This window comes from Aythya fuligula, chromosome 2 (genome assembly GCF_009819795.1).
Source record: "Aythya fuligula isolate bAytFul2 chromosome 2, bAytFul2.pri, whole genome shotgun sequence".
NCBI lineage: Eukaryota > Metazoa > Chordata > Aves > Anseriformes > Anatidae > Aythya > Aythya fuligula.
The window spans coordinates 45,009,686-45,031,012 of NC_045560.1; the positions used below are offsets into that span (position 1 = coordinate 45,009,686).

The 21,327-nt window shown below is 36.1% G+C and overlaps 1 protein-coding gene across 4 annotated transcripts in view; it reads left to right on the top strand.

Annotated features, from left to right (window-relative positions):
- The window catches only part of NEK11 (NIMA related kinase 11), a 101,814-nt gene that overhangs the window by 10,288 nt on the left and 70,199 nt on the right, over positions 1-21,327 (top strand). For 3 of the 4 annotated variants that reach the window (XM_032181968.1, XM_032181970.1, XM_032181971.1), the window contains exons 3-5: positions 9,205-9,370; positions 14,486-14,604; positions 20,556-20,620. In XM_032181968.1, coding sequence (XP_032037859.1) covers positions 9,205-9,370; positions 14,486-14,604; positions 20,556-20,620 — 350 coding nt within the window. Of the gene's footprint in view, positions 1-9,204; positions 9,371-14,485; positions 14,605-20,555; positions 20,621-21,327 lie in introns of those variants that run through there. The other variant, XM_032181972.1, reaches the window with a different exon arrangement.

Consider the following 21,327-nt stretch of genomic DNA (forward strand, 5'->3'; position numbering starts at 1 on the left):
TTAAAATTCTTCAGGTTGTTTTAGACGTGTGAACAGACACTCATGATCTCCTTGGAAACTGAACGAAGGTGCGGTTCCTCGAGGACCTTCCTGATTGCTGGCTATTTTTAAATAAGCTTTTCTTAGTGAAACATCTTTCACTGGTTTCAGGCAGGTGTGCTGTTGCTCCTTGATGTGGGGCTTAGGCTACCGTGTGTCAGCTGAGCTGCCATCGCTTCTTAGGTCCGCAGCCACTCTCGGCCCCAGATGTAAGGAATAACACAACAAAATAGGGACAGAGAGGTCTTGCTGATTTCACTAGGGCAGCTTAAGAGGTTGGCCTTCACCAGCTTTCCACTCAAGTGGCTGAACATGACTTTCCTATTCCGTGAGCAATGCTGGAGGACTCAAGACCTGAGTAAATGTGCAAGTCCTTGCTGAAACCTCTGTAGCAGTGGCTAATGCTCAGGTGTTTTAGTGTAAGAGCACTCCTGCAAATGTAAATTGCTGTGGAGTGAAATTCTAAATGTGTTGTTTCATTTTTGGTAGGCAGTTGCAATGATGGCCAGAATTTTTTCAGATCATTTCCAGTTCAGGCCAGTAGTTGTTTAGAGACTGGTTCGATAACTCTGGGCTCAGTCAAAGCAATTCTCCAGTTCTCACTAGAGACTCTGTGGAGAGGTGCTTTCATCCCTGCCTCCTCCATCCCTGCCAGTGCCCAGCCTTTCCTGCATCCCAGCATGGCGTTAAGGACCTGCAGACCCACCTTGCAGTGAGAACGTGATGGTGCCACAGCTGCCACAAAGCTCTGGAAACCAATGCACTCACACATCTTTGCTGATAAAATTGGTAGAACACCACAGTTGGCAGTTTGACTGACTTTGGCTAAGTTGCCAGCTTTTTCATTTTCAGTGCGATTTGTCCATTTGACGGGGGTGCATTCTAACTGTCTTTAATTTACGTGAGTGGGAGGCAGAGCTCCTTAAAGAAAATATTGCTTGGGTTTACTCTAAATTTCATCCCTGACAGAGCTGATCTCCCATAAGCTCAGTGCTGCAGCACCCGCCAGGTTGCGATCTTGTGTGCAGGCAGTGAGTGGTGCTGCTGGTTGACTTAATCCTTTTTCATAATGTTTACCAGCAGTACTTTCAACATTGAGCAGAGAAATGTGCTTAAGGCATTGCTGGTGAATTACTGGTGCTTTGAGGTGAACAGCACAGACAGAATTTAATGATTTTGTAATTAAGCCAATGCCTTGAGATCACATCACGTTCTTTTTTTCTTTTTTTTTTTTTTTTCCTTTTTTTTAACTGAAGTTCAATTTTTATGCATTTGTAAGCTAATTTTAGTATGAAAATGGAAGGTTACAATATCATTACATCAGGTTGAACTGTGACCACCTACCTCAAAGATACTGTACGTTTTTGCAATATTTGTATATGCCTGCCTATTGTATCTCGTTGCAGTATAGCCTTGTTGACAAGATGTTTTCTCTTAAGTTTGCTTCAAGGATATGGTGGTTTCTTCCATGCAGAACTAGCCTCTGGCTCTTTGTTGCAGTCAGCACATTGTAATGAGAAAACCACTGCAGTGAGTGAAATAAAATCTGGATTTGCTGGACAGTTGGTGTATTTTTCTTTCCTTTTTTCTGTTTTTAGGTTGTGCTTATCTGACACATTTGTAAATGAATTCCTAGTTCACTGTTTCTGTTACATGCATGGTGTGCCCTTCATGTGTTCTAAAATAACTTTTCAGTGTTGCTGGGTAGTTGCTTTGGGTTTGATTTGCACGTATTTCACAGGCTTCTAAGACCACAGTATCTTATTTGGGAAGCCTAGGAAGTATTAAAAGATTTTTATCTAACAATAGATATTACACACAGTTGATTTCCCCAGTTGCTTGATTGGCTTTGCCTTTGCTTGTAGACTATTTAGCAAAGTCTATAAACTTTATGCTTTACAAAGATGTAAGCTGTCCTTTTGTCTCTGTCTTCCCACCCCACCCAACCTTTTTTTTTTTTTTTTTTGGTACCATAGATAATTCAATGCATATCAGAAATAAACACTGAAGGAGATGCCTGCTGGAAAGAGACATAGGAAGAAAGAGTTTTCTCATTAAAGTTGAAGCAATTAGTATTTAAATTACTTATGGGAATTAGTTTCACAGAAGAGACAATACTGTTGACATAAATATCCTTGCAACATTGAAAGGAACATAAGTCTGCTTACAAATTTGTTTATATTCAGAGAAGAACCAATTACATTTTACATCAGAAAATGTTGTAGTTTGAATTTCTATGGAATGAATTCTTACAGCAATTGTTAGAGTGTCTGGTTTTCCTTCGCAACTTCCTGCTCTCCAAATTGTCTCTCTTTTTGGTAAACTGATGCATACAGATGAAGTGGTGTGTGGGTCTTTCTTCGCAATTTCTAATTTCAAACTAATTTCAAAATTCAAAGTAATCCCTATAAATGAAGACTCTTTTCGGCAGATGCTGTAGCCCAAGAATGCAAGTTGAAGAAATGTAGAACATCAATTGTGAGATGTTCGATAACGTTATAGTGCCTGAAAAAAAAGTGCTGCACCCAAGCTTTATTACTCTGATGGTATCTCCTTTTCCTGAAAGGGAGTATTAATTAGCAGAGAACAGTTAATAATGAAATGTATCAGGCGTGTGTAATAAAAACACAACAGTAAAATGTTTGTTTTAAACAATTTGGTGTTTGGTGAAATTAAGTCTTCAAAGACAGAGAGGATAAACAAATACTTAGTCCTTGTCTCATTCCTCTCTAAAAATCCACTTAGGTTAGTAGCAGTATTACATTTAATTACATTCGTAAACAAGACTAGGCTGTAGGAAAAAAAAGGTGAATGAACAGTAGATGGTGATAATGCAACACTTAGAGACGAAGTATTGCTAGGAAAAAAAAAAATCTACCTATGCAGGTATTTAGACTGTACCCAATGATGTCTTTAATAAATTTCCCGAGTAGACACAACTCTCTTCAGTTTAATCACAGTCTGTCAGTATTTGATTTAGAGCTGAAATGTCCCAGCCCAAAATGTTTCATAGAGTCATTAAAAGTAAATACATTTGAATATTTCAATAAATAATGTTAATAATGATTTAATGCATAATAGTAATATGGCTTGTTCAGTTCTATGGAGGATCGCAGAAATCCTCTGCTTTGCTTTATAATTACAGATTTTTTTCCAGTATTGGCACATATGGTTGTCCAAGAATAATTTGGAATATGCCCCTTTGTATATATGAGAAATTGCCAAGTGCAGAAGAAAACTATATAAGCTCAGAGCTAATTTATTTCAACAATGTCTTCTTTCATATGCTTGTCCCAGCAAATGTATTCTGTGGTTCTGTGGGATACTAATTAGGAACTGTTGATTTTCAAATAACCACAAACTGTTTACATCAGGAGCTAAGCTGTTCAGCGTTACTGCATATGTTAGGGCATTTAAAAATTAAACATCTTGAAAAATATTTGTAGGTGATATCATTGTGACTTGTTGGAAATGAAAAGTGAATCATCCATTTCGCTTGTGAAATCTCATCACCATTTGAAGATAGTTTAAGCACTGTTAAATTCCTTACGATGTTTATTCAGAAACTGAAATAATCTTTAAATAATCCATCTGTGGACATCACAGTACAGTGCTCATACAGCAATTGAATTCTTAGTTAACTTTGGGATTAGTTCTCCATGGTGCATGCTTGTGAATGTTCATGAATAGCAAAAATAGACTATTTTGGACAACTGGTGATGAAGTGATGTGTTTGTGGTTTGTCTAATAAATCAATATCCCAATGGCTGTGGGGATGACAGAAGAAGCCCGGCATTTGATTTAAGAAGTTACGCTGTAGTTCTGAGGTGTGAAATGGGTTTATGACTTGACTGATAAATCAGTAATGGCCATGGGAATGATAAAAGGAGCACAGCACTTGATTTAAAAAGTCGTGCAGTAATATTTGGTTTGAAATGTTTTGGCTAATAAGTAGACCTATATATGTAAGTCAAAATAACAAATTGCACTCCTCATTTGTTTTTTATTGGAAGTGTGGTAAGTGACTATACATCTTCTTGATTTTCCCACAGATATCAAGTGGTGTTAATGTCCTATAGGTGTTTTTTTTTTTTTTTTCCTTAAATAAAATCAAGTATTCATTCTAGGTAGAACTTGTTTGTGTATGTTTACTTTTTTCATTTTATGTTTTCACCAGCTTCTTTTTTCCCTAACAGGTGAAAGGATGTTTTTAAATTATTTGAGCAAGCAGATACTGGTGCTCCATGCACAATGGGTAAAAAGTGAAGAATTATTTAAATTTTTAATAGTAAGTTGTAAGCTGCAGGGAAGCCTGTCACTGACAGCAGGCAAAGAAATCTGTTAAGATTACTAGTAAAAGGATAGCTATATATGTGGTGGGTGAAAATTACAGTGGAACCAGAAGACCAACCTAAGTGAGGGAAATAGATTCCAGATAATAGGGTGTTACATAAAATCAGTAAATATTAATTGGAAGTAAAACCTGGATTTGCCAAAGTACAAAAGTGTGAGGCCTGAAAGAAAGCATGTGGCAACTGGAGCAGTGGGCAAGTAGCTTGATGTGAGGAGTGCCTCATGCACAGAGGGCAATGTCAAATCAAAGGGAACCTGCAGTAGCAGGATGTAAAGTGGACAGGAAGGGGAATTTGAGCTAGGGACAGGCAAGACTATGTATGAAAAGTTAGATTCCAGTGAGATACAGTGTTTTCAGCATGAAAGCTATCAACAGAAATCTAAAATTGTGATTTTAGAACTGTGCCACTGGCTGTAATATGCAAATCTCATCAACTGCATCAACTGTACAATGTTCTAGAAGGCAGCTGGCTTTGAGAAGCAGTAATGATGGATGTCTTCGTCTTGTCTGTATGCAGCTTGTATTCTTGTTACTGAATTTCCCAAAGAAGCAGTGTTAATACAGTGGAAGCTGTTGTGTAGACAGGACTTGTGCATGAAGGTTGTGGCCTGTTCTTTGTTTTAGTCCCTGTTTGTAGTACTGTGCCTTCTCAATTTGCCATTTAATAAATAGTATTTAAGAAATCATTAATTAGATAGGCAGTCCCCTAATTTTGATGTTTATGACCAATTTCATACCCAGTTACAGACGCAGTACAAGGTGGTACGTTTTGATAGAATTGCATGTGGTCCTTGCACTGAAGAGTTATCAGCATGAAGAGGTGGTTTTATGAAGGTCAGAGTAGATGTAAAGACAATCTACAGATATGGGTCTTGCCACAACTCTCCATATTGAAGTTGGGGTGATTCAGAAATATATTTGGAATAATGAATTTCCAGCTTTGCACACTGATTATGTGCTAGCAGGTCTTGGTAATCTCAGGGTGCAATTAACTGAACAACTGCCTGCATGAAATGAAATTTCTATTTAATTAAAACCTTCAAATTTGGTTCATTTATTCCTAGCGCACACCCTCTCGGTGGTAGTTTATTAAACATTCTTACTCTTGACATGAAAAGAGTGTTGTATTCCTTTTACTTCATTATCAGCTAGCAAATGTACCTAGTCAATAATTCATGTTGCAGTTTACTCAATAAACAGAGTGCCTTTTGAGATAGGCTGTTGTCTTTTAAAAATTGCATCTGATCCAATAAACCAAATTATATAATAATAAAGCACGCCATCAATGTAAACAAATACCAGATGGGTTGTAAAACATTTAATTTTAGATCAGTGCAAATAGACTGCGATAAACACTGCTGTGGCATATTGTCAGTCACTAGTAAAGCTCGAGAAAGGATTCCCACCGGGTGTCCGTATCCTCGAGGATTCCACCTATGTGCTTGTTTTCTCTTGTTTTAGGTCTTGCTCTATTTCTCCCCAATTGCTCCGCATTACTGCACTTGGAGGCACGGTGTGCTGGCCTGGCTGCGTTTCAAAGCGTGACAATGCAAGCCGGCGAGGTTTTGCTGATGAAAGCCAGGCAGTATTCCCTGGGAAGTCCAGTGAGCAAGGGGACTTCAGAGATGAGACAGCTGGTTTCTGTGTTTTGGGGAGTGGGCTTGCCTCTGGTGTTGTTTTCCCACCCCAGAGGGGATTGCTGCTGTTGGCACCACATCCATTTTTCTCTAGGATGGATACAAACAGTGACAGGCGGTGGTTTTTATTCTTTAGATGTGAATGCATTCACTTCAAAGGCCCTTTCAGTTACAGTCAGTTCAAGATCAAGTTCAAAGTGTCTTCATGGTATCAAATCACAGGGCTAGCTTTCTATTCATGCAGTTAAAATCTGGAGGCTGTTATTTTGTATTGAACTTTAAGATACCTGCTAGTCCTTCAATAACTAAGTTTTCAAGTTGTGTGGTTACTGACATTGTATCTAATGTGCTTCTGTTTCTATTCTAAGTTAAGTGCAATTATAATAATAAATCTTAACTAGCACTTTTTTTTTTTTGACATATCAGAAGGAGTAGTTCTAAATACTGCATTTGGAGGACATCCACATTTAAGTGTTTTACCCATCTTTTTTTTGTATGTGCCACTCAAATCTATGATTTCTTAGTTCATTCAAATAGTTTTGGACCTTTTAAGTCTTGTTAATATTTGAGCCTTAGTGGCAGAAAAGACAGGAGTAGCTTTTATGAAAAGTTTGACTTTCAGATGGGCTGGTATACTCTAGATGGATACCCAGCAAAATCTTAGTAGGACAGTCTATTAATTCTGATACTCGTACTATATGTTCTGATAACATGCTTCAAAAGATTTGTTTAAAATGCATTGTGTAACCTAACTACATATTTCTAAACTGTTCAGTGCATACAGATTTTCAGCAGATGATACACAGGTACCGTAGCTGAATTATGTGCAGAGGTAACTCTATTATCAACCAATCTGAAAATGCAGGTTGTATCACATAAACAGAAACACTTCATCTCTTTCAAAGTGTAGAGCTAGGTTCTTTTGGTTGAGGGGAAATCCATTCAGGAATGTTTGGCTAAGAGAAGTTTGTGCTTTCCTTAAGATTGCCTTTTTTTTCTTTTCTTTTTTTTTTTTTTTTTTTTTTTTGATAGGCAGAAATACTATCAGCTTTATAGATCTATAAGCTTGTTTGATATCACTGCCAAATTTGGGATATATATCTTAAATCGCAGGGAAGGATGGGTTAGAGTGAATTTAAGCACATGAATGTGTTTTATGTGTTGTAAAATCCAGTTAATTTACATAGATGAAATTCTATCTGAGTGCTTTTAGCTTCAGTATATTTTCTTCTAAGGTTATCAGGAAGGAGCCACGTTAGATCTAGAGACTATTGCCCATTTTCTCTGTGAGACTTCTGAGACCCTCACATAACTTCTTTGCCAATACTGAACCAATACAGAGTCCTTTAAATATAATTTTGAGTTTATTTACTGAAGTAGATAAAAAAAAAAAAAAAAAGTTTTGCAAAAGGCATAAACTCCCTTACCTATCTTTATATTAAATGTGGCAAAATCAAACTCACCAGCAGAAGCAGTACACATACCAGTGGCATGCAAATATGCTTAATCTTGGTTTCATGACAAAAGTTTTCTTTCTAGATGCAAACGCCTTCCAATTCTGGCTATGAATTAGCATTATGTAGCAGAAAGCTAGGAACTTATTTACAAAAGCACATTTTCCTGATTTGTTCCGCTGGGAATGAATTTTAATAAGAAAAACACCCGTCTTGTTGTCTGACAGCTGATGACAGCATCAAAATCACCGAGTGACTAAGATGACAAGCTATCCCACAACATCAACACATCAGGCTTTTATTGCTGTCCTGGGCATACAAGGAAGTTGCATTAAGTGATGTTTAACAAGGAATCATTCTGTTTGTCAGTTCTGTGATGTGATCTGTGTGAAGGAAAGAATAATGTCCCCATGCCAGCTGAAGATGAGAAGATTGTAGTAGGTATTACCTGTTTTTGCAGTATGAGGCTTGTCTGTTGAGATGCAGACAAATGAAGTGGCACAGTTTTTCATCACACTGCCAGATGAGGACTAGGCAAGTTTAAGTAAAAATTCATGCGTTGTTAGTAACTGATGGTTGAGATTTAGGAAGAATTTTTCTTATGAAGGAATACACCGTTTTTTCCTTAAATCAATCGAAACTGTAGTTTTATCCCTGTCATTTTTAAATATTGTGACTTTACAACCATGCAGTATCGAATGGGAAATCATCAAAAGCACTGTGAAGACATTCCTTCAATGTCAAACTTACCTTTCATGTATTCAAGTTATTGGAAGTTCTTCACTTTGTTTCAATAAATTACTGTGATATTCTCTAGTAGTTTCGAATGACTTTCAGATAAAGATCAATGAGCCATTTCTAAGCGTCTCTTAAGACTGAGGCAAAATAGTCATTAAATACCTCAGCCTTCTCCATATCCCAGCTCTCCCATTTCCTTCTGGAGGAAGCCCACGATTTTCTTAATCTTCCCTTTATCACCAACAAACCTATAGAGCCCTTTCTTAGTGCCCTTTACGCCTCTGGCCAAATTTAGTTCTAAACGGGCTTTGGCTTTCCCAACCCAAACCCTGACTGCTCAGACAATGCTTAGTATCCCTCCCAGGCTATCTGTCCTTTCTTCCACTCTCTATATGCCTTCTTTTTCTGTTCAAGCTTGGTCAGGAGCTCCTTGTTTATCTATACACATCTCCTGGTGTTTTTACCCAATAAAATAAATCCTTGTCCTGACTTTTAATCAGAAAAACAGTCACAGAAATTCTAGCCTATGATTTTTCTCATGCATCCATGGAGAGACTTTGGAAGAAGCAGCAAAACCAGACTGTTTCTTGCCACTTCTTATTTCTTGTATGAATCTTGAACATATGCTCTGAGTGGGTTTGAAAACACTTAGATTTGTTTTTTTATTTATGTTTATCATTATACAGTAATCCATAGCTCTGAAAACATGTCATGAAGAAAACAGTGCATTAGGGAATTGGTGTGAACAATCCTTCAAAATCTCATCTTTAAAATGTTGCTTAATCACTATGGTGACTAGCATATTTATGGCATTTAAATGCATTCTCTTTGTTTACCCATATTTGCCTCATTATTTTGTATTGCCAAATACGTGGTTAATGTTATTATTTTACATTTTAAGAAATTATGGTGGGTTTATGAGCATTATGTGATTTTCTATTTTTCTGGTTTTATTAATATGAAGATTTATTTTTTCCTCTAGAAAGGTCCTGAAGGAGATCTCTGTTGGAGACCTAAAGCCTAATGAAACAGTTGAAGCAAATCTGGAAGCACAACTACTCTCCAAATTAGACCATCCATCCATTGTCAAATTTTATGCAAGCTTTGTGGAGCGAGATAGTTTCTGCATTATCACCGAGTACTGTGAGGTGAGACTTTTAGGTTACTTGGAAGAAATTTGACAGAATGCGTGATTTAAAATAGGGTCTTAAAAGAAACATAGCTCAGGTTTTTTTTGTTTGTTTGTTTGTTAGTATTCTAATTTGAATTTTACTCTCAACTTATTCTTTAATTGTGGTATCACTTGCTATTTGTTAGGCATATTTCATAAACACAATATTTACCTGGTCACCTTGAGCTCACAGATTCATAGCTTATAGACAAACAAACCAGAGAAGAGAAAACAGGTGATTTAAATACCAGTTCATTTTGTTCACTGTAATCAGTATTTCAAGTCAGACTTAAAGGCAAACACATTATGAGGTCTCCAGGTGAGCCTAGAAAGTTTGTGCCATATATGTACTACTAAGGGATAAGAGAAGATGAGGCCGGGTCTGTGGGGAAGCAGTGTGAAATTTGATGTAAATCAGGGAGGGAAAACTCTTTCATGATTTGGAGCTGATTACAAGAAGCTTAAGCCTGATCATATGAACCATGAATTTGGTAGCAGAATTTGCTTTATAAATTGGAGAACACTGTATGAGTCAAAGACCAGAGTGTAGAGGATACAATAAATACTAAAACAGGCTATATGACAGTATTGTTGCCAGTTTTTTTGACTGCAGCATTTGGTTTAAAAACATGTTGATGAAATCTGTTTTAAGGCATTTTTAAAAGAAGTATTTAAACATATTTAAGCCAACTTTTTAAGAGTTTATATGAAACAAGTCCCTACTTTTGTCTTAAATATAGATGTACTATTCTAAAAACATCTGTTGTACATGTAGTGCGCTTTTTATGAAACTGTGAAGCAGAATTTTCAGTCATGCTCTGCTAGACATTTAAAATGCTTTGAAAGCTAATGACATTGGACCACTGGGTTATCTGTCCACCATCAGACTTGTAATCACGTTTCTCCAAGCATCCAGCTTTGGCGTGAATAATTAAAGAAGTACAATTCCTGCCAGTCATTGCTTCCTTGCCTTCTTCGGTGACACTTAAATGCAGATTTTAGCTGGTATTTATTTATTTTTATTAAATCTGAAATGTTTGATTCTGTTATAGAATCTAAACATTTGTTAACATCCTATTTTAACACCCATGGAGAAGCTACTTTGCTACATGCCCTGAATATCTGACAGCTGAGGCTTTGTAGAAATTTTATATTGCCAACTCTCATTGGAATTCCAGACCTGATAACTGAAACATTTTCCTAACTGCCCAGATATTCCTGTGCATGGTGAATCACTTTCTCTCTATCAGTGGTAGAAAGTCGCCCAAAACCAGGTCAGTTGATCCTATAGGAATAAAGGAATCTCTTTTAGTGGCATTAAGGAGGTGGCTTTGGTCCACTGCTTTTTATTTTTTATTTTTCCATCTGAAATAAAGTTAGTGGTGAATGAAAAAGGGCATGATAGTAATCAATAATAATCAACAGCTGCTGCAACACCCCCTAGAGCCTTTTTCTGTTCAGGTAAACTGAATGAGTGTTTCAGTGTGGAGTTGCCCGAGGATCCAGGAGACATATACTCAAACACATGAGAATGTATTAGAACAGGGCAAATAAAGAAGGTGGAAATAGATGTGCTGGCTGTGCAGCTGAATCTTTTCAGTTTTGAGTTTGCTAGGTCAGGCAAAAATGACACTGGCTCCACTAGGATTTGCTTCTGATTTTTCCAAAAGGACAGGCGATGTTGTATCACTGCATTTAAGCAATTAGGATGTATTTAATCAAATACTCAGGCAAGGGAAGTACAAAGCAAGGTATTTCATACTGCTATAAAGATTCTTTTCTATCTTACCTTGGGTATTTCTAGAAGTTATACCTTTGTATTTATTTCTCTATAGCATCTTTGTATTTATTTCTCTTTCTACATTTTTTAATGTGGTGGGAATAGGATCTTTTTATGAAAAATATGTCAGTTTCAATTGAGAATAAGAAAAATGTATTGCTCTCCAGTCCAATCCTTGTATGGAAGTCTAGTACATTCAGTTTCTCATGCATAGAATAATTACCACATTGGCAGTAATTTGTACTCTTGGGCAGACTCAGAATAAAGAATAAACATCCAGTTGGCATGGAAACAGAACTACCCTTTCAGCCTTATTCTGTTTTCTCCAAAGTACTGTGACTTATTCATTAGCTACTGTACTTTGTTCATTATTGCTTGACTCGTTCAGAGTGAGCCTCCAATGCAGCTGCCCTGTGCTAAACCTGTCCTGTGAACAAAAAGCTTGACATCTTTTATTATAACTGAATTCTATCAAATTTATAGAAAGGAAGTACATGTATTCAGTTTCAGTTTTCTCGTTGAGCTTCTTTGGCAGTTGCCCTCATTCAGAGTCGTATAGGCAATCTAAACTTTGTCATTTAAGTGAGATTTGAAACAAAAATGAACCTTTGGTTTCATGAACCTTGGATTTAATTTTGTGATGTAAATCGGACTTCAATAAAATAGTTTTTATAAATTAAAATAATGTAGTTCCTTTAAATGTTGTATCATTTTAGTACATCATAAAACAGAACTAGTTGCACCTTCCCCCAGATAATTATTTCTGTCTCTTCACTGCAGTCTCGCTGTGATGTGAGTATACATATGCTAAGGAAATCTGAGGGGAAGCAATAACTAGAGCAATGAATGCCTGTTCACATTATCAGTGCTAGGTACTAAGCTGTTTTAAATAAGTTACTGGTGTATTTGATGCTTTTGACATTTAAATAGAAACTGCAGCTTGGAAACTTCCTATTTCATTTGTATTTCATTTGTTAACTTCCTTATGAACTTCATTGTAACTGGCCTCCAGAATGTAAAATTGGGCAGCAGTATTTCAGCATTTTTTTTTATGATACACTTTTGTTTTCCCTTTTTAGACACAAAATTAAGGTTAAATTGTCTGTGGGACATTGAGACTGGTCTTGTGAAAAGCAATACAGTTAACCTAAGGGCACATGTAGTTATTTGGCTGCTTTTCTTCTTCGACCACCTGAAAGAAACCTCCCCCTACTTGAGAGCACCCACCAGCCTAACTCTTCACGTCCTATGTTTATTTTCTTTGCTTTTTTTCCTGTGTGTGTCAACATGTGATTGAGAGATTTCATATTGGGACAGTGAGATATGGTGATCAGCACTTATTGCACCTCAGCTTTCCTTACTGGGACAGTCCCCTGGGGACAGTAGCCTGCAGCAGCACGTGTCAGAGCAGCCCTTGAATCTTGGGCTACTGCTACTATTGCCTCTCAATGGTCTGGGGCAGCCATCTGGAGTAGGTGAGTCACTACTTTTTTGAGGTGTGTAGGCTCAGACACAGCCCATCTGGTTGCCATGCAGCAAAGTACCCAGCAATACCTTTTCTTCCCTTCCTCTGCTCCGCTGTGAGCAGCCATTGGGAAGCTGTTGAACATTTGGAGTTGCAAAGGGGAAGCAGCTGCTCAGAGCTCCAAGTTCCCAGAAGAGCTTCTCTCTGGGCTGCAGCAGGGATGCAGATGGAGAGTCGAAGCCCTATTCCCATCCCTAGTGAACAAGATGACTCAGACATTTCAATTTAGAAATTGCAGGACATTGTCAGGGAACACATTTTTAATGTATGACAAAATATATTCTTTTTCAACACAATCACTCTTGAATTTTGCAACTTTTAGAGCCTGAAGAACCACAAACACTATTGTAAACTCATGCTGAAATAGAAATGTATAGATCTGCAAGGACAGAACCTGCTTATTTTGTAACGTCAGTATGAAGCACTGTGGTTTGGGGAACAGAAAAACAAGGAATATTGAAGAGACCATAACCTTTTGGAGTCAACAGCACAGGGAAGGGTTGATCATGGTAAATGGAATGTATCAGCATAGCTAGTGGTCTGTTTTCTATACACTTAGGACAGTGGTGCAGGTTAAACTATTTTCTTGTATGTGGCACGTAATACTTCTGATTTTATGCAGAAGTAATGATTTATGCAGAGTAGGTTGTCCTGATGTAAGGTAATTAATCACTAGTATAGAATTAGACTCACCATCCCTTTGCTCTGGGATTAGTTACCTCAACATAGTACTTGCCACTAATGTGCATTCTTGTAAACAAAATCCATTTATTTTATAAAGTGGATAAACAACCATTTCTCTCTTTTTTAGCAAAATAAATGGTTTTCCTTTAAGCTTCTTTGAGAGCCTCTTTTATCATGCTGTTTGACTGATTTTTACAAATATCTGCCTTTATAGTTTTCGAGTAGTCTTTTTCTGTATATATTTTCTAGTTTATTTGGCAGTGCTTGCTATGTATCATACTGCTCCATTTTTAGTGTTACTTCTAGATTCACTTGGAATTTTAATGAAGTATCTACAATAACACATGCCACAGATTATAGACAGTTTAATTCTGCTTTGTTTCTGACAAAAGAGAATTTAAAGAGAGACAAAATATCATAATTTAAGAGTCTGTATTTTAATTCTTAAGAGAACAGCACAGTTTCTTCACTGCTGATATGCTTATTCAGTGTAAAAAATGAGAATGCCTCTTGACTGTGCATTGTTCAACTTAAGTGGAAATGTTTTCCCTAGATTTACAAACTATTGTTCGGACCATTCAGGGGCAGATTAATTTCCTTCAACTTAGCTGTTTACATCTGGGCTGGACAATGTAGACCTCATAAACCTTTATAGAGAAACTGCATTTGTACAACATGATCCATCCCTTCCTAAGACAGACATGGCAGAGCTAATTGCACTATGTAAGTGACTGTTCCTTTGCCTTAATTATAATTAAGGGAGTTTGAGGTGACTAGCTCAGAAGTACATGTCTAAAGTTGGGTGACATGAAGTGAGAACTATTGAAAACTTTTGTGATTTTATGTAACTCTTGTGAGAGAACTGACCTAATTTCCTTCTGCAGCCAGACAGCTTGATCTCATTTTGATCCTCAGTTCTGTATGCTTTTGGTGCTGTGAGAGTTCAGAATTCATGTGCCAGCATTAATTTTACTGCCTGTGTTCTGCGGAGCCTGAAGGTGTAAGAAAATGGCATCCTGTGATTTCATGAAAGAGAAGACATTTTAAAAAACTAACTTTAAATGTACTTACTTTAAATTTAAAAATGTTGTGATGTTTTTCAGGGTGGAGATCTAGACTTCAAAATTCAAGAGTACAAACAATCTGGGAAAGTATTCACTCAAAGACAAATAATAGACTGGTTTATACAGTTGTTACTTGGAGTCAACTATATGCATGAAAGGTACAGTCATTTGCTTTAATACAAGAGCATTTAACTCGTGAGGGAAGTGAGTAAGCTTTTACTGACTTGTATTTATTCAAATAGAAATTGAACCATATTGATTATTTTTTATTGGAATAAAATCCTAGTCAACGAACTGCTGTAGTGTATGTGTAGTATACATAAAGTGTAATTAATTGTCTACCATGCAAGGATATTGTATGTTATATCTTTAACAGTGCAGTGATAAATGTCTTTGTGTGAGACAAATTCTCTAAGAGCCAAGTGAAAAATTTAACATGATAGAAATTGCTCAATATTGTTAGAATAAAATAGTTTTAAAGTTTAAAATAAAGACAACTTTTAAGGGGATTCAGCAAAGAGCTCTTGCAGATGTTTAATGCGAAGAATCAAATATAAGTGCTTGATGTAATCCCCTTAAAATCTTATATGCTTACATTCTTTGAAAACTGACATTACTTTTAACAACACATCAAAGATTAACCTAAAAAATTACTACAGATCATTAAGACAGTGATTTCATGAGACTATGATTGATTAACACATTTCATAACTAATAGTTTAAGATTCCATGACACCACATGTGTCAAGTTGGTCATCTGATGGAGAGTGGTAGAGCATTGGTCTAATAAGGTCTCAATGCAAGGCTTAAAAAGGCTTTTTGTGAGCCTTAGGGATCCAACATTCTTGACCATCCCTTGGATTTGCTGGTAGCACACTCCACACAAGATGCTTGCTCTGGTTTGCAGACTTTTGAACAGCTGTGGAGACCTCACTTGTTTAGAACAGGGATAATAACAGGTGAATAGTTACCTGGTAATCTCTGCGAGTGTAGTTCTTGCCTCCAGTGTGATTTGCAAGGTGTTTCATCCTGCCAAGATGAACTGTTTGGGCTATAATTCCTATTGAACTTTCAGAAATAAGAATGTCGTTGCTGCAAGGACTGTCTTAGCATAGGTTAAGGATATTTCTCTGCTTTCACCTTGTGTAACACCTACTTTGCCAATTGTAAATAACTAATCTGCACACTACCTCACTCAGATTTAGATGCATGTTTTCAAGAGATGAAAAATTAAAATAATAATAATTTTGCCAAGAATAATGGCTTAAATTATTAGCACAGCTAGTGAGGGGAGAGAGAAAGAGAGAAAAGTTAGGTTACATCCAGAGTCTGGAGATGAGAATTCTTTTTTTCTCTTTTTTTTTTTTTTTTTTCTCTTTACCTTTTTCTTCTCTCTCTTCTATTTTCTCTTCTTTTTCTTTTTCCTTTTTTCTTTTTTTCTTGTCTTTTTCTTTTTTTCTACTCAGAATATAAACTAGAATAATTAGTCTTCAATTCTGCATGAGTAGTTAAAAAAATAAAGATTATTATCTGCTAAATTGAGGCTGAAAACAGCACCACGTTGATGTAGCTGTTTCAAATTTATCTCACAGTAGCTTGGGCCAAATTTGGTTGCTTGAACTTGAGTTTCAAGAGAGGAGCAGGTGGAGATAGTCACCGGTCAACAAGAACAACTGTTTCTCAGTTGAGCTGAAGTGAAGTATGTAGGATACATTTGACCTAAACTGAGAGATGCCTAATGAGTTTTTGCACCTGCAGAGTCAGACTGTAGAGGGAAAAGGGCAGAGTGAATTACTGTCTGTGACTCAGAACATTTTGGTTCCTAAATGCCAATTTATCTGGGGGTTGTACGTGATGCACCATGCCATCCCCACAGACTGCAGTGATGGGAGCACAAAGAGAGATCTCTTGGGATGCTGTGTTTTTCAGCACTCACCTCAGGCGGAAAGGACAGAGGAAAATTGAAATAAAAATCCTGACTGTTTAACTGAACCATTAGTGGCTTTTTTCCCCCTTCTTGAATTCTGGTTTAATAATTTATCATAAAAATGTTACTAATCTGGAAGGTCCACTTTTGGTAAAATCCTTTGTTTAACCTGTGTGTTTAGAGGATGTATTGTGTAGACTAATGCAGAGTAATAATAATAATGTATTGTATAAGTTGTTCATTCTTTTTGTCTTTTATCTTCTGTATTTCCTTATGCCTCTGTTATCTGCACTTTTCTCACAGGTCCCTTTGTCTACTCTTTTTTTCTCTCCTTTATTTTTCTCATCTTCTATTTGTTCTCAAATCTTTAAAAAATTCTTATAAATAAACACTTTGATAAATGTGTATGTTAAATTACTGGGTTTCCTGAAAAGTACAGTTGAATTCTTCAGTGAAAATAACAATTTGATTTTCCAAACAGCATTTCATTTTCTCTCTTTGAATTAGAGCTATTTAATAGCACCGCTCCAGACACATAGAAATGACTTGACAGTTTTATTTGTATTTCGTTTATTATATCGTGGTTTTAACTGTATTCACATTAGAAAACTATTCTCTGTCTTATTATTATAGAGCCAAACAATAGCTTAAATGGCAAAGCTTAGGCTTAAAAGGCTTTAAAAGTACCTACAGAAATCTGTTGGAATTACTGAAATACAAACATAGAATAACAGCCCTCTGTTTATGTGTAAAGGAGTTGTATGTGATTTCTTCTATACTGATAAGGGAAAAAAAAGGTTTACTACATATTTGAACTATGTTTTAATGCAAAAAAACTTTGCCCTAGAGTTAGAATCTTGAAATGTTCATTATCTGTGGGTTGGACTTCCTCATGCCATTTCTTAGAAAATCTAGCTGCTTTGGGTGGGAGTTTTTATCCCAGAACAGCAAAAATGATAATTTCTGGTTCTAGACATAAATTACTGTGTGGATCTGTTTCTTGTGCACCATTAGTTGAACTTTTGAAAACTACGCTTTTTGAAAACTCTCATTGAGATTTACCTCCAGAAAGAACTGTTTTTCTACCTTATGTTGCTCTCTTCCCCCCAAATAAGGCAGGTTGTACAGATTAGGCATTCATGTCTTTTACTTATGCTTCATAAATCCCAAAGGAGTTATGAATATCTCCCGGTGACTCTGCTATCTACTGTCTATTTTACATAATTGAAGGATTTTTGAATTTAAACTTGAAAGCTAAATTATCTAGAATTAAATAGATGCAATCCTCATCTGTCATTGATATAACGAAAGAAACAAGTAGAGGACAGGCAGCATAGTTCAGTGGTCTTATCTAGACAGAGAGAGTTAGCGTGAAACCATCATCTGGTCTCTCTGGCATACTTGTAGTCCATCACATATTAGTGCACAAAATTGATCCCACAGCACTCAGGCAATGAAGCCATTGATTCATTTAACCTCAATTTGAATATAGCTGACCATTATGTTATCCATCACTTTGCTAATCTTTATGAACAATATGCCAACACAGAGATTTTGATGAGGTTACCATTTTTTCAAACAAGTTTGTTGCTTTCAATCTATAGGGTAGCACATGCTGTCCAAGTCTATCTGGATTTCACATTGTCTTTCCTAGTACAGGATTCACAGTTGCCCAGAACCTCTTCTCAGAATAGTTCTTCAGACAAAGGAAAGAGAAATTTATTGCTGAATATTTTGCAGAAGCAAACTACTTCAGCTTCAATCAGCTTCACTTGCTGGTATGTTGCAGAGGCATCTTTTTTGAAGGAGGCTGCCTACTGCTCAGTGATCCGTGCTGCTTTTTTATAAGTATGAGACAGCAAGCAGGTAATCTGTAGAACACAGGTACGGGTGTATTTATAGTCTAAATTTAAAACCATCCTGAAGTGTTAATTTCTACCCAAAATATCAATAACCACTTCACTAACTGTCAAGTTAGATTAAGATTTGCTGGAGTCCAGTTAATTCATGTTACCTTTATTGGCAACATATATTTATTTCTTGCTAGAATTAAAGTAGTTGTTTCAGTTAAGGTTTCAGCTTGTAACTTGTTAATCTTCTGACGTATCCTGGCAGATTGAAGTGGCTGTTGTCAAGAGTTATCATCATGGGAAGTTCCAAAAAAATTACCCGCAAAATTTTTTACTCATATTAATGCATAAAAGCATCTTATAATTATTGGCAACACAAATAATTTGCATCATATTTTCATTGTTATGTTGCACGTTTATATTAGCATTATATTCCATTTCAAACCACTGTAGCCAAAATACTTCTCTTTATCTCATATAGTAAGTTACTGAAAGTTTTTTGCATATTTTTTATACAGCAAGATACTTGTCATTCAAATCACAGTCGCCCAGCTAACTTTTAGGTTCAAGATTATGTTTCTACAAAACTAAAAACAACAACAACAAAATAATAATACAAAAAATGAAAATCTAAGACAGTGAAGTGAAGTTCTTTCAAAGCTCTGTGTGATGAATGGTAAGGAAATACTTTATGAATCTAAATTGACAGAGCAAAATTTATATACAACTGTGTGTACATAGGCTTATAAAATAATAAGGAATATAATCTTAGCTTAATTTCCTTACTGATGTATGCATGATAAATGTATGTATATTGCTCAAGAAAGTTGCCAAGTAGAGAATAAACTATTTATAGACATCAGTGGAGACATGCTGAATACAACTTTCATTTTTGCAAATGTGCAATCTCTCACTAGAAGTATTATTTTCAGGACAAAAATTGGAAAAAAAAAATCCATAATGTATAAAGAACTCTTCTATTTTTATGGGACATAAAGAAAAATGTTTCCTTGTTCAGCTACGTGTGTACTACAATATCTTCTAATTGCTATTTTTCTCTCCCCCCCCTCCCCCCCCCCCCGCAATTTATGAACTAAGTATATTGAATTAAATAATTTTTTTCTTTTCTTGCAAAAAATATTTTCCAATGAGACATGGACTAAATTGCTTATTTTAATTGTGCTGTAGAATACGTATTTTCTGGACTTAATATGGAAGCTGTTTTGGAAATCATTTCAGTATCTCAATGCATTAAATGCATTAGGCTATAATAATTCAATAAAATTTGACGTAATACTTGAGGATTGCTCAAGAACAAATAAAATCTATTACCATATTGAGTTTTTCTGCCCACATCTCAAGAATCTTAGAGCCTCTGTTGCTTTCTTTATCTGTTCTAAATGACTAAACAAGTAGTGTATTTGTAATACCAAACACAGTTTCAGTAGTCATTATGTACTGAAGCTATTCTAAGCTCCTCCTGAGCAGAGATGGTGGCTTGATAACACACAGTGTTAGTTATAAGGAACTTAAAAGTGGTTGAATTCAAGTTTGGCTGAGGTTGTAGGGAACCCTCTTGGAAGTGTTATTAATAAGAATTAATTGAGAAGATGCTTTGTGTACTGTAGAGATTTTTTTTTTTTTTCCTAATGAGCTTTAAAATCTCTAGAAATGGAGGAGATGCTGTTTGTCCTGGCATGGTGTGTATCTTCTGATGCTGCTTCAGTCTTTGATGGAAGAATATATCTGTGAAAGCTAGTTGTTCTATTTCTTTTCCTTTTGATCTCTGTCTTTGTAAAGTTCTTTCATCTACCAGACCATTACCGTAAAAATTTGTACAAGTAGCCTAGTCTATATACATGTTTGTCTTTCAAGTTAATACGTTTTCTCTGCAGGAGGCTTACCTGAGCTTATTGCTCTTATTGCGGTTTTTTCTCATCCCCTATTCTATTGTGACACATCTTATTCTTCTAGCTGAAAATAGGATGTCATGCTTTTAAGAAGAGCCAGACAGGAAGACATGCTTTTCTCTTTTGCTCTGCAGCTCATGTTAAGCCTGTATCTGTATTCTCAAGCTGGGATCCCTGGGTGCATTTTTATTATCCTGGCTGCTTAGGCTCTCATCCCACATGTGGGTGTCTGTGAATGTACCTCTGTGTTTTTGTGAAGCTCCTTAATGCCAGTCTCTGTGCATTGTCACTTACAGGGTTAGACTTGTAGCAGCAGTAGGCTGGCCTTCCTAGCAAGGAATGAAGATAAATACTTGAAATACTTGGTACGTGACTTTGAATCATTCAAGTCAGATGAGGTTGAACTTCTTTTTGTATTCCAGGCGAATACTTCACAGAGATTTGAAAGCCAAGAATATATTTTTGAAGAATAATCTTCTTAAAATCGGTGAGACTTGCATACTTTTTAAAGATATGTTTTACTATGATAGAACAGTCCAGCAGACATTCTGTGAATAAGGAGATTTACATAAAGTGATGTCTGATGTAGTGTTTGATTTGTGGTCAAACATTTACCTGACAGGCATACACAGAAACAGGGACCCATACAGGCACTGAAATCCCAGCCTTGAGGGTGCTCAGAGCTCACCTGGACCTAGACCTGAGCACCCTCATGTAGCTTTGAAGGTGGCCCTGATTTGACTTGGGTTTGAATCAGATGACCTCCTGAGACCTCTTGAAACTATGTTCTTCTATGTGGTGTTCTTATTTTGAAAAACCACAGAATTTTGGATGAATAACCATATTTAAAAGTTATTAAATTTTTTAATGTTCAGTTACTGTATTGTGTCTAACAGTAGTTTATACAAATAGATAAATATTTGCATATGCCCTTGAAATATAAATATTTAATTAGTATCTTGCCTTTTTGTTACCTGTGCTTCTAATTGAACATGGTTTTCCCGATCCATGTTAGGATGTTAGGATGTTCTAATTCATCCTCTTTATTTACAAAAAGCAGTACTTACAGGTTAAGTTCTTTGTTGCCACTGAAATTATTTTGTATTAATTTCACTTTCATAAAGAGTTCCAAGCATTTATTATAACAGGTTGGTTTAAACACAATTCTGATTTTTTTTTTTTTTGTATTATTAA